The sequence below is a fragment of the Theropithecus gelada genome, chromosome 14, assembly GCF_003255815.1.
Source record: "Theropithecus gelada isolate Dixy chromosome 14, Tgel_1.0, whole genome shotgun sequence".
Classification (NCBI taxonomy): domain Eukaryota; kingdom Metazoa; phylum Chordata; class Mammalia; order Primates; family Cercopithecidae; genus Theropithecus; species Theropithecus gelada.
This window is the reverse complement of record NC_037682.1, coordinates 59,128,068-59,142,195: the sequence shown is the minus strand read 5'-3', so window position 1 is coordinate 59,142,195 and position 14,128 is coordinate 59,128,068. Positions and strand designations below refer to the sequence as shown.

Genomic DNA, 14,128 nt, shown 5'->3' with positions numbered 1-14,128 from the left:
AACAGTATATTATCACTGACCTCTAATTTCTAGTTGGAAGAAGAATGTGAGATTGCAGGGGCTGCATCGACTCCGGAATTTCCTAGAGAATCATCTGCTCTTGGCTGTGCCCCACTTTGGAGCTGGGCTACTCCATATTAGTAGGTAAGGTATTAAAAACACAACTTCATTGAGTTTTTAAAAATTAGTTTTACTAAAGGTAATAGTATGTTTGTTGTAGAAAATCTGACAGATACAAAAAAGCACAAAGAAAAAAAACCTTTAATCCTTCCAACCACTATGAACATTTCGTTGCATATCTTTCTAGTCTCTTTTCTATCACGTATACAAAATGTGATCATATCTTACATACTGTTAAATAACCAGTTTTTTGTTTGAATATATATTCTGAATATATATTCTGAAAAGATTATATTCTATTTCATGAATAGAATATATTCTCTATGGAGAATATATGCAATATTCTCCAGGTAATTATATATCTTAAACCACTTGCTCTCACGTAATTATGTGTAATGTCAGATCTGGGGGTTGTTTGAATCCAAACTCTCTGTTCTTTCCAAGATATTACTTGGATACTTTTTTTTTTTGGAAAATGTTGGTTATTCCTATTTTCAATATTTCCTTGCTTTCCCTACCCGACTCCTCAGCTACTCTTAGGTATATTCTGTGATAAGAGTTGCAAATTCAGATGCCTAAAGGGCCTAAGCAGGAAGTATTGAAGGAATGCAGTGGTTTAGGTGGAAGACATTAGGGAGCATGGGAAGTGCAATCTGGAGACTGCATCTAAAGAGGATAGTCACTACTCAGTTCCAACTAATTGTTGCCATTTGGGAATATAGGTCCAGTGTGATCAGCCACCTTAAATTTCAGGATTTCCTAGAAGTCCACATGTTGTTGTGAAATTTCTCACTTTTTTTTTTTTTTTTTTGAGACGGAGTCTCGCTCTGTCGCCCAGGCTGGAGTGCAGTGGCCCGATCTCAGCTCACTGCAAGCTCCGCCTCCCAGGTTTACGCCATTCTCCTGCCTCAGCCTCCTGAATAGCTGGGACTACAGGCGCCCGCCACCTCGCCCAGCTAGTTTTTTGTATTTTTTAGTAGAGACGGGGTTTCACCGTGTTCGCCAGGATGGTCTCAATCTCCTGACCTCGTGGTCCGCCCGTCTCGGCCTCCCAAAGTGCTGGGATTACAGGCTTGAGCCACCGCGCCCGGCCCAAAATTTCTCATTTTTAACTCAAATTTCAACCAAATTTTAACTCAATTTTTTTTTTTTTTTTAAAACAGAGTTTCGCTCTTGTCACCCAGGCTGGAGTGCAATGGCATGATTTTGGCTCACTGCAACCTCTGCCTCCTGGGTTCCAGCAATTCTCCCACCTCAGCCTCCCGAGTAGCTGGGATTACAGGCATGCACCACCACGCCTGGCTAATTTTTTTTATTTTTAATAGAGGCAGGGTTTTGCCACGTTGGCCAGACTGGTCTTGAACTCCTGACCTCAGGTGATCCACCTGCCTCGACCTCCCAAAGTGCTGGGATTACAGGCATGAGCCACCACACCAGGCCTTCAAATTTTTATTAAAATACTGTATGCTAGCCAACTCTTAGTGACTCATTTTGAAAAACTTTTCCACTGAATTTAACCCAGTTTGCAACTTCTGCTCTAGGGGGTTTCATCCTCCAGTCTAGCCTAATCATCATGGTGTAATTAAGAGCATAAGGGCTTGGGAGGCTGGACAAATCTTATTTAGACCTTGAGTACTAGCAAGGGACTTTAGTATTTGAGCCTCAGTTTCCTGATCTTAAAACTCAGATAAAGATTTCTACATTTAATTCTGTAATGAGAATTAAACGAGACTGTGAATACAAAGTGCCACATTCAGTATCTCTCAGTAGACACTGAATAAGTGATGCCCATTGTGACCATCCTGTCTGATTATTAGGAGTCTTTTATCTTTTTCAAGGATGTTTACAGATGTGGCGTTCTCTGGGGCTTGGGAGGTATGGATAACAGGATTGAGCTTCCTCAGGGATGGGCAGCCCATAGAGAAGTTCCAGTTTCATCACATTTGATCCTAAAATTTACCTGTCCACCTAGACTTTTAGGACCCTTAGTTTTCTCTATTCCAAGGAAGAAGCCTCTGCTGTCTCTCCTTCTAAGTCAGATCTTGGTACTTATTTGACCCTCTCTTTTAGCAGAGAGATCACTAGGTATAAGCACTTGCACATACCCCAAGCCTTTCCTCAGCTAGTATAGCTGAGAAAGCAGCTTTCTGGGCTTATACTCTTTCAGAGAACTCTCGAGAGGGAGCTGTCACTATTGGTCACTGTTGGTAATGTTACAAGCTCTGTAACTATTTGTGCACTCTGAGGTAAGTTAGGCTGAGAAGAGGTCAAAGGTATCTAAGGAAGGATTGGGATGCCAGCTCTGACCAGCTTACTCCTTGATTCTAGGCTTCTGCAGGAGCTACACTCTGTATCCTGGCTACCCCAGGAACTGGATCGGTGCTATGAGCTGCTGGACCTGCAGAAAGCTCTAGCCAAGGAGAAGCATAAGGCTCTACGACTGCTCCATCATTGCCTCAACCTCTGCACATCCATTCTTCGACTGGTAAGAGGCTCTAGTTTATTGTAGACCTTTTCTCCAAGTTGAGCTCCCCAGAGTTTCAGCCTCCTTTCATTAAGTTTCTCCTGGAATCCACTGTGAGACCTGGACTCTGCAGTTGAATCAGAGCCATTTTCCTGCCCAGCAACAGCAGTTTCTACTCTCGGATGGACAAATCAATAACAGGTGTGCAGAGGCTTGGACTCAACCTTTCCCTGAGAGTTGATCTTGACCTAGGAGCAGGGAGGAGAAGGAATATATCAATGTTTATTTTGTCTGTTGTTTATGCCGACCTTTGGGAATTAGGGAATTTGAGAACAGGAATCCTGGTCTTTTATGCTGCTGAGCTTATCTTTGAACCTATCTTGAACTTTTGGAAGGCCACTGTGGTTAGTGGAAGGATGCAATGATGGAATCCTTCCTAATTATGTGTATGTTGCATCTGCAATGCACACCCCCTGCCTGGAATTCTGGGAGGCCCTCCTGTATACTTGCCTCTTGCCATGGCCTGTTATCATGGTTTGTTGTTAGGTGGGGCTGGATATTCACACAGGACTATGGCTAATTACCATGTATAGATAGTCCAGTTCTGAGAGAGGAGGCCCACCCAGGTTTTGTGAAAATAACTAATTAATGTGAAGGAGGTATACCTTGCCTGGCTTGAGCCAGGTTTTGGGTTCTACCTGTTGCTCTAAACTCCATCAGAGCAGGTTAATCACAAAGGACAGAATTCTGAAGTCCAAAAATGGCCTCAACTGCAAGGAATTTCTTTCTTTTCTTTTTTTTTTTTGAGATGGAGTCTTGCTCTGTCGCCCAGGCTGGAGTGCAGTGGCACGATCTTGGCTCACTGCAAGCTCTGCCTCCCGGCTTCACATCATTCTCCTGCCTCAGCCTCCCAAGTAGCTGGGACTACAGGCGCCCGACACCACGCCTGGCTAATTTTTTTGTATTTTTAGTAGAGACGGGGTTTCACCGTGTTAGCCAGGATGGTCTCCATTTCCTGACCTTGTGATCTGCTCGCCTTGGCCTCCCAAAGTGCTGGGATTACAGGTGTGAGCCACTGCACCCGGCCGACTGCAAAGAATTTCTATTCCTAGGAGGAAGCAATAACTTCTGTTGATTGCTCTTGGATGAAATCTTAAATGTTTAAAAATACCTATAATAAAACATTTTCACAAAATTTTGAATAGTCAAATTCCTTCCCCTTCTAAGAATTACCTATCTTCCTTATCCTACTCTGTTTTCCTTTTTCTGTCTTCCTTCTCACCTTTAAAAATACTATATAATTTGCTTACTATTTTTACTAATGTCTCATGATAGATTGTAACCTCCACAAGGGTAGAGATCTTTGTTTCATTCATTGATGTATCCCAGGAACCTAGGGATATTATTGAATGTCTTTGCACAAAGACGTTCAGTAACAGCTCCACAGAGTTTAAAACCTTGGATTTAACAGAACCTCTGCGTATTTTACAAGTTTGTATTGATTGGACTCTTCAGTGATATCTTCTTTGGATGTTTTAGAAGTGTGGCTAAAAAGGAAATTCATAGTCTATCTTCAGGAGGTTTAGAGGAAAGGGGCTAAAGGCATCAGCAATGTCAGGATCATAAAGCCAAGGTGCAGGAGTGAAAAGGAGACAGCGGCCTTTAGCCTTCAGGCAATAAATGCTGGACCTGCCCTTGTACCAATCTGAATGAGGCAGGAGATGGGGGGTGAGCTGCTCCACAGCCTTTTTCTACCTCTCAGTTCCTCAATCCTACCTTTAATGTTACAAAAATAGTTATAAATTTTTGAAATCCAGCAGTCAATTTTTTATATGAAGGTATAATTCATATACAGTAGACAAATTTTAACTGTACAGTTGTTGAATTTTTTGCATTTGTATTTGTATTGCTATATATTTGTATACCCGGATCATGATAGAGAACATTTCCAGCACCCCAGCAAGCTCCCTGGTACCTTTTTCATTGATAACCCCGCAGAGGTAACCAGTACTTTGACCTGTGTCACCACAGGTTAATTTTGTCTCATTTTGAATTTCATATAACTAGAATTGGACAGTGTGTGCTCCTTTTTGCCTGACTTTTTTTCAGTCAACATTATGTTTGTGAGATTTATCCATAATGTTGTAGGTATCAGTGGTTCACACTTTTTGTATAGCTATGTAGTATTTCACTGTATGAATGACCACAATTTATATATTCATTCTCCTATTGTGGACATTTGGGTTGGTTCCAGTTTTTTGCTATTATGAATAATACTGCTATGAACATTCTTGTACATGCATGCCTTTTGGTGAAGATAAGCATTTATTTTTTGGGGATATATATTCCAGGAGTGGAGTTGCTAGAATAGAATATATGTATGTTTTACACTGCCAAACAGTTTTCCAGAGTGGTTGTACCAGTTTACATTTCCATCAATGATGTTGATTTCCAGCTGCCTTTCTTTCTTTCTTTCTTTTTTTTTTTTTTGAGACAGGGTCTCACTCTGTCGCCCAGGCTGTAGTGCAGTGGTGCGATCTCGGCTCACTTCAAGCTCTGCCTCCCAGATTCACACCATTCTCCTGCCTCAGCCTCCTGAGCAGCTGGGACTACAGGTGCCTGCCACCACGCCCAGCTAATTTTTTTTGTATTTTTAGTAGAGACGGGGTTTCACCATGTTAGCCAGGGTGGCCTTGATCTCCTGACCTCATGATCCACCTGCCTTGACCTCTCAAAGTGCTGGGATTACAGGTGTGAGTCTGGCTGTGTCTCCCAGGCTGGAGTGCAGTGGTGTGATCTCAGCTCACTGCAACCTCCACCTCCCGTGTTCAAGTGATTCTTCTGCATCAGCCTCCCAAGTAGCTGGGATTACAGGTGTGAGCCACAACGCCCAGCTAATTTTTATATTTTTAATGGAGACAGGGTTTCACCATCTCAGCCATACTGGTCTTGAACTCCTGATCTCAAGTGATCCACCTGCCTTGGCTTCCCAAAGTGCTAGGATTACAGGTGTGAGCCACTGCACCTGGCCTCAGTTGCCTTTCATTCTTACCAACACTTATTTTTTTCTTTTCCCTCCCTCTGTCTCTCTTCTCCATCCTTTCCTTTCCTTTTTCCTTTCCTTTCCTTTCTCCCTCCCTCCCTTCTTTCCTCCCTTCCTCCCTTTTTACCTTCTTTCCTTCCTTCCTTCCTTCCTTCTGTGATTTTGTATTTTGACACAATTTCAAACTTATTAGAATTGTAAGGATAGTAAGATAAACTCTCACATATCCTTTATATAGATTATTTTTCCCATTTGCTTTATCATTTATGCTCTTTCTTTTTGTCTAAACATGTACACATTATTTTCTAAATCATTTGAGAGTAAATTGCAGGTATCAGCTCCCTTACCCTGTCTTAGTTTGTTTTCTGTTGCTATAATAGAATACCAAAGACTGGGTAATTTATAAAGAATAAAAGTTTATTTGGTTCATGGTTCTGGAGGCTGGGAAGTCCAAGAGCATCTGGCAAGTTTCATCCCACGGTGGAGGGTATCACATAGTGATGAGACATGAATATGAGACCGAGAGAGGAGAGGGGAAATCAGGCCAAACTCATCCTTTTTATCAGTAATCCATTCCCATGATAACTAACCCACTCCCATGATCAAAACATTGATCCTTTCATGTGGGTTGAGCCCTCTTGGCTAATTACCTCTTAAAGACCCCATCTCTTAAAACTGTTACCATGGCAATAAAGTTTCCAACACATTAACTTTTGGGAGACACATTCAAATCATTCAAATCATAGCAACTCCTATATATGTCAGTATGTTTTTTCTGTGAACGAGGACATTTTCTTTTATAACTATAGTACAATGATCAAAGATTAGGAAATTTCACTTTGATACAACTCTGTTATCTAATCTCCAATCTTTATTCAAAGTTTGGCAATTATTCTAATAATGTCCTTTATTACTATATTTTTTTGTTCTTCAGGATCCAAACCAGAATTATGTATTGAATTCAGTGCTTACTTTAGTCTCTCTCATATGGAACAGTTCCTCAGCCTTTTTTTTCCTTACTTGCTTCAAGGCGTGACAACTCTACAATACGACTAGAACATTCCAAAGCCTCCTTCCCCACTCCAGATCAGATCAAAAATAGAATTTAGCTGAGATCTTGCTGGGTACTTTCCCCTTCTCTTTTCTGCCTTGTTTACTCCCTTAGAGGCTCTTGTTTCCCTGAAGATCATTCCTTTAATAAATCACATTTCTCCAAATCCCTGTCTCAGGGTCTGCTTCTAGGAAACCCAACCTAAAAGAATATGGGTTAGGCCAAGCTCATTCATTGTTGTATTCAAATATTCTATAGACACAATTTTTTTTTTTTTTTTTTTTTGAGTCAGGGTCTCACTCTGTCACCCAGGCTGGAGTGCAGTGGCATGATTTTGGCTTACTGCAACCTCCACCCCCTTGGGCTCAAGCCATCTTCTCACCTCAGCCTGCTGGGTAACTGGGACTACAGACATGGGCCACCATACCTGGCTAATTTTTGTATTTCTTTTGTAGAGGCAGGGTTTTACCATGTTGCCCAGGCTGGTCTCAAACTCCAAGCTCAAGTGATCCTCCCACCTTGACCTCCCAAAGTGCTGGGATTATAGGCATGAGCCACCACACCCAGTCAAGACACAGTGATTTTTTAACCTCCTTTGTCTTTCAATTTCTGAGAGATATATGTTAAATATCCCTTCCTACCTACAACTATAGATTTGTTCATTTCTGCTTGCTGTTCTTTCAGTTTTTGTAACATGTATTTTAAAATAATATTTTAAAATCATTTTAAAATACATGTTTTCACTCTCTTTTGTTTTGTCATAGTACTCTAATCACTCTGTTTGTGTGTGTGTTTTGTTTTTTTTGAGACGGAGTTTCATTCTTGTCACCTAGGCTGGAGTGCAGTGGCACGATCTTGGCTCACTGCAACCTCTGCCTCCAGGGTTCAAGCAATTCTCCTGCCTCAGCCTCCCGAGTAGCTAGGATTACAGGTGCCCGCCACCACACCCGGCTAGTTTTTGTATTTTTAGTAGACATAGGGTTTCGCCACATGGGCCAGGCTCGTCTCAAACCCCTAATCTCATGTGATCCGCCCACCTCAGCCTCCCAAAGTGCTGGGATTACAAGCGTGAGCCACCTCACCCCGCCAATACTAATCACTTTTTTATGTACACCATAAATTATGTATTTATTATGTTTGCTGTCTCCCTCCTCCTGGAGGGGCAAGGACTTAAGTACTCATTCACTAATATATCTCTAGTGCTTACTGTAGGGTATGCCATTTAGTAGGTGCTCAGTGAGTATTTGTTGAGTGAATGAATGACAAGTATGAATTTTTATCCATGTCATTCCCAAGAGGAATAAGAACCTTGGCATTATCGTACTTTTCTTTCCCTTCTCTCTTCCTCCCATTACTCTTATATTGACATCTCCTGGAATTTACTTCAAGATTGTTATGAACATTCTTGTTTTATAACCTACTCATTTGCCTTAGTCCACTCAGGCCTCTATAACAAAATACCATAATCTCGGTGGCTTTCAAACAACAAACATTTATTCTTGGAAGCTGGGAAGTCCAACATCAAGGTGATGACAGATTCAGAGTCTGGCAAGGGCTCAGTCCTCATAGGTGGCACCTTCTTGCTGCAGAAGGGACTAGCCAGCTCTCTGGGGCCTTTTAAAAGTAAAATTAACAAATAAAAATTGAATATATTCAAGGTGTAAAATGTGATGACTTGATAGATGTATACATTGTGTAATGATTACCACAATCAAATTAATTAACACATCCATTACCACACAGGCGGTACATTAGATTCCCAGAACTTGTTCATCTTACAACTAAAAGTTTGAACCCTTTGAATAGAACTATCATATGATCCAGCAATCCCACTTCTGTGTATATGCCCAAAGGAAATGAAATCAGTATCTCAAGGAGATATCTATACTCCCATTTTTATTGCAGGATTATTCACAATAGCCAAGATATAGAAACATCGATGTGTCCATTGATGGATGGATGGTTAAATAAATTGTGATGTTAATACATATATACAATAAAATATTATTCAGTCACAAAAAGAAGGAAATAATGCCATTAATGACAACACATATGAACCTGGGGACATTATGCTAAGTGAAATAAGCCAGACGAAGAAAGACAAATACTGTATGATCTGGGACCTTTTTTTTTTTTTTTAAGGGCACTAATCCTATTCCTGAGACTGGAGACCTCATGACCTAATCACCTCCCCAAAGACTCCACCTCATAATACCATCACCTTATGGGTTCAGATTTCAAAATATGAATTTTGGAGGGACACAAACACACAGGCCATAGCACTATTTAAAATTAACAATATATCTCACAGATTTCTTTACCCACCAAATCTTTTGTAGAATACTTTATCCTCTTGGATTCATTTTCCTCTGCCTGGAATATATTAATACTATTCCTTATTTTTTTTAAGGGAGAATCTGTGGATGGAAAATTTTCTGAGTCTTTGTATATCTAAAAAGTGTTTTTATTTATCCTCAAACTTCAATGATACTCTAACTAGGCATAGAATTCCAGGATTTTTATTATTTTTGAGACAGAATCTCACTCTGTTGCCCATGCTGGAGTGCAGTGGCATGATCAGGGATCATTGCAGCCTCGACTTCCCGGGCTCAGGTGATCCTCCCACCTCAGCTTCTCGAGTAGCTGGGACTGCAGCAGTTGATACCACCACACCCGGCTAATTTTTTGTATTTTTTGCAGAGATCAGGTTTCACCATGTTGCCCAGGCTGGTCTCAAACTTCTGAACTTAAGTGATCCACCCTCCTTGGCCTTCCAAAGTGCTGGGATTACAAGCATGAGCCACTGTGCCCGTCCTAAACATTTTTTTCTTATAATTTGTACGTTATCACCCCTAGTATTGGTGCTTTAAAAATGTATACTGATTATGTTCTATGGTATTAGCAATTATTATTGTTGTCATTGGTATGGTTTTATCCTAATAGCACTCAGTAGGCTCTTTCAATGTGAGATTATACATTCTTTTTACAAACATTTACTGTGGAACTACACCATGCCAGGCCCTGTGTTAAGCAATAGAGAAATGAAATAAGGTGTAATAAGATCGCCTCCTAAAGGAGCTTACAGTGTAGTCGATGAGTTATATAAATAACAAAATCATGGTACACTAGACTAAGGGTTATGAAGTGGGAAGCACTGGGTATTGGGGAGTATTGTTAGAACATGGAAGAGAACACTTCACTTAGTCTCATATACAAAATCATCATACGCATAGGGCATGTATGTATTTGATGTCCCATGCTTAGGACTTAACTGTCTTACGCTTGGGTCTGAGAAGATTGGGGCTTGAGCTCATGGATACCAGAAGTACAATTCACAGACACCAATCAGTTCTAATCACAAGCTCTAGGGAGCATCAAAAGGGACAGGAGAGCATGGAAGACAAAGGATCCATCTGGCCAAGCATAGCTTTCTGGTACCTCTTCTCTGTTCCTCAACAGTGAAAGCCCAGAGTGTTGGCAATTGTCAGCAGCCTTTATAGGCTGGGGAACCTCCCAGATCTGAAAGAACCCACAAAAAGACTCCCAGGCTCTTATTCCACATTCTCTCTCCTCTAATAGAAAGTCTATATCAGTGCCCAGAAACAGCTTCTATTGTAACATAAAGCAATATCATTCTACTCAGCAGGCCACATCACCTGGCCTAATTATTACCCAGAGTCCATATCCTGAAATGATTATTTAGCCTTATTCATCCCGTCTTTTTTTTTTTTTTTTTTTTTCTTTGCATTGTGAACGCTTACATTTACATATACACAAATTTTCTATTTGAGTTTCACCCTGGGGGTTTTCAGTAGACAGGCCTGGCCTACTGTATTAGCACATTGTGACCTCTCAATATGTGTTCTCTATTTCATATCTTCTCTGGTCACTTAAAAATTGAGGGGGTCAGGTGGGGTGGGGGTAAACTCTGCTAAAAAGGAGCCCTCCATGTGTATATCTAGGTTCTAGGTCCCAGACTCCAGGACCTGAGAGTTTGCACAGACTAGTGGGTGGCTGGTTTGCTCTCCATCACCCTATCTCTGGTGAGTTTCTACTCTATGCTTACAGGTTCACGAGGACACATACCACATGCAACAGGGCCTACAGGAGCGAGTGCAAAACTGCAACAGGATCAGGGCAGGCCAAGGCTCCATATACCTTCAGAGGGTACAGCGCAAACAACTGGAGCAGAAGCTGAAGCAAGCAGAGGCCTGGTGGCTGCAGCTGGGAAAGTTTGCCCGCCTGGTCGACTACATGATTTGTCAGAGCCTCATTTCTATCTTGGAAGAGCAGATAACCTCTTTTGTGGCCAACATCCTTCAAGTGAGGTGGTGGGTGGCATATGTGGAGGTGGCAGGCAGTCCAGGGCCAGATGCTGAGGAATGTATACTGACATCTAGCCCCTTGACCTTTCCTGACCCTTTTTTTTACAGGCCCCAAGGCAGAAACCCTTTCTCTCATCACAGCTGGTCTTTGATGATCATGACCAACTGTCTCATGTGCCCTGTGTTGAAAATATGATTCAGATTCTAACTGGAGGCCTACAGTCTGTCAAGACCTCTGCCTTACAGGTATTCTGGATTGAGCAGAGAGCTGGCTGTGGGAATTCCCAGTTCCTATCCTCTGAGTAATCAGACTCTCACAACCTGGTTTGAATCCCTCATTGTTTTCCCATTTCTGCCCCTTCTCCATATCCTGGCATGAAGGTAGTACAGTCTGCAGACCTGAAGACCTCTTCGGATTCCCTGTATTCTGAAGGTATTTAGGGAGACCTAGGCAGGGGGTAGGAAGGCCGAAGGAGGGTAAGGGCACAAGTACGAATGGCATGGGAAGAAGGCAGGAGTTCCAGGCTATAGAGTCAGGCATTGGGTGTGGATGGAACAGCTCTAACCCGGGTACTGCACATGTGTGTTGTGGGTAGAAAGGTCAGGGAGTGTTTTTGCTCACAAATTCATGTGCTTCTGTGTATGTGCGTGCAATGAGAGGGTGTATGAAAGAGTGTGAGTATATTGTCCTTCCAAACCTGGTTCATCCAAAACTGTGTGAGGTTTTTCTCCAGTGCCATAATTGCATTTCATTTACTACTGAACTTTATTGCTAAGTAAATTTGTACTTGTTTGAAGAGCTCTGCTTGCTCAACACTTGCTTTATGTCATATAGCTCTCTTTCATTTCATATGGATTAATTCACCGGTATTATTGAAACATTTCATGGTTACTAATTATTATTGATTATCAATCTTCACACTTATTAACCATCAGGATGGAAATATATCTTCACATTTCTCTTATTTAGGATACTAATGCTGTCACAAATAAAATCATTAAATGCAATCAGTCACATCTGACTCATCAATACTTTTTAATTTCCTCATTCAACTTCTATCAGAAGAATTAAAGACATAGCATTAATTTTAGGAAATAGGTGACAAGGAGCAAAAAGGTTCATTGCAAGGATTCTGCGTCTTTTACAAATTATACACCAGTTGGGGCACGTTATTTTCCCCAAATAAATTTAGGTTAATTGATAGAGACTATTGATATTTGTTTTACATGGTGCTGTGGAAAGAAGTAAGGCTCTGGAGTCAGACTCATTAGTTTACTAGTCTGCAAAGTGGGAATAACAAACATACCTAACCTGAAGAATTATTTTAAAGATTAAAAGAGGTCATGTGTCTAGTATGGTGCTCAGCACATAGAAATACGTGCTACAGATGTGCCTTCTTACTTTATTAGCATTAAAGATGTAGATAAATCAGACATTTCACAATATTTTCTCACCATATACGGTACTAATTCATGTTATAAATATGCTGTAGTATTTTTTGAATGGTTAAAAGGAGCAAAAAAAAACCCCTTGCATTTTTAATCTAATTTCCAGTGAAACTGAAAATATTCACGTTAGGTTGTCCCTTCTGCTTTTAAAAAAGCACACAGACTGGTATGTTTAGGGGTGAAATGTCATGATGCTTGTATCTTACCTTCAGAATGTTTAGGGGAATGAAAAGATAGAAGGAAAAACAAATAATGCAATGTGACAAAATGTTAATTGTTTAATCTAAATGGATGAATAAGGGTATTCATAGTACCATTTTTTAAACTTTTCTACAAAATTTGAAGAAAAAAGGGATCTGAATGGAAAATCAGATTAATAGAATGGAGTAATCAAAACCAAAGTTCTTTTTGTTGTTAGTTTGTTTTTGAGACAGGGTCTCACTCTGTCACCTGGGCTGGAGTGCAGTGGTACAGCCTCAACCTCCTGGGCTCAAGTCATCTTTTTGCCTCAGCCTCCCAAGTAGCTGCAACTGCAGGCACATACCACCATGCCTGGCTAATTTTTAAATTTTTTGTAGAGATGGAGTCTTGCTATGTTGCCCTGGCTAGTCGTGAACTCCTATCCTCAAGCAGTCCTCCTATCTTGGCCTTGCAAAGTGCTGGGATTACAAGCATGAGCCACCGTGCCCAGCCAGAACCAAAGTTCTGTTGTCCTTAAATTCTTTAAAAAAATGAAAAAGTTTTGATTTGCATTTCTCTAATGATCGATGATATTGAGCTTTTTGTTCATATGCTTGTTGGCCACATGTATGTCTTCTTCTGAAAAATGTCTGTTCATGTCCTTTGCCCACTTTTTAATGGGGCCATTTTTTTTTCCTGTAAGTTTGTTTAAGTTCCTTATAGATGCTAGATATTGGACCTTTGCCAGATGCATAGTTTGCAAATATTTTCTCCCCTTCTGTAGGTTGTCTGTTTACTCTGTTGACAGTTTCTTTTGCTATGCAGAAGCTCTTAAATTTAATTGGATCCCATTTGTCAATTTTGGTTTTGTTGTGACTCCCACTTATAAGTGGGAGCTAAATGATGAGAACTCATGGACACAAAGAGGGGAACAACAGACACTGGAGCCTACTTGAGGGTGGAGGGTGAGCAGAAGGAGAGGAATGGAAAAAAACAATTATTGGGTACTAGGATTAGTACCATGACAAAATAATCTGTACAAAAAACTCCTGTGACACGAGTTTACCTATATAACAAACCTGCACATGTACCCTGGAATCTAAAATAAAAGTTTAAAAAGTGGAGTACATTTTGAATAAACGTAAAGAAGTAGCAGTTAAAACACTACTAGTAGTCTTTAAGAAAGATGCATCCAACTGAGAAAACTTTTACTTAAATGAGCCAAAATTTGTATGGCCTTTTAACTAAATTACAAAATAATTTCAGTAGCCCCACTTACACACAAAAGTATGAAAATTAACTCCTTTTCAATAGAAATGTATACATTGACTAGATTCTAATCACTAAAAGAATACTCAGTGTATTATTAATAAAATAGTTGCAACATATTCTCCAGTCTTAAACTGTGTTCTCCAATATTTTTCCACAGAACATTTTACAACTAAACAAGAGAGTATTACTATCTGACGTCCTTACAATCTTATCAGATGTTTTCT

At 40.5% G+C, this 14,128-nt stretch overlaps 1 protein-coding gene across 1 annotated transcript in view; it reads left to right on the top strand.

Moving 5' to 3' along the window:
- Positions 1-14,128, top strand: part of DNHD1 (dynein heavy chain domain 1) — a 90,778-nt gene that overhangs the window by 28,027 nt on the left and 48,623 nt on the right. Inside the window, exons 8-12 of the mRNA XM_025356234.1 lie at positions 34-144; positions 2,449-2,605; positions 10,747-11,001; positions 11,112-11,249; positions 11,385-11,436. Of these exons, the coding sequence (XP_025212019.1) occupies positions 34-144; positions 2,449-2,605; positions 10,747-11,001; positions 11,112-11,249; positions 11,385-11,436 (713 nt within the window). The remainder of the gene's footprint in view (positions 1-33; positions 145-2,448; positions 2,606-10,746; positions 11,002-11,111; positions 11,250-11,384; positions 11,437-14,128) is intronic.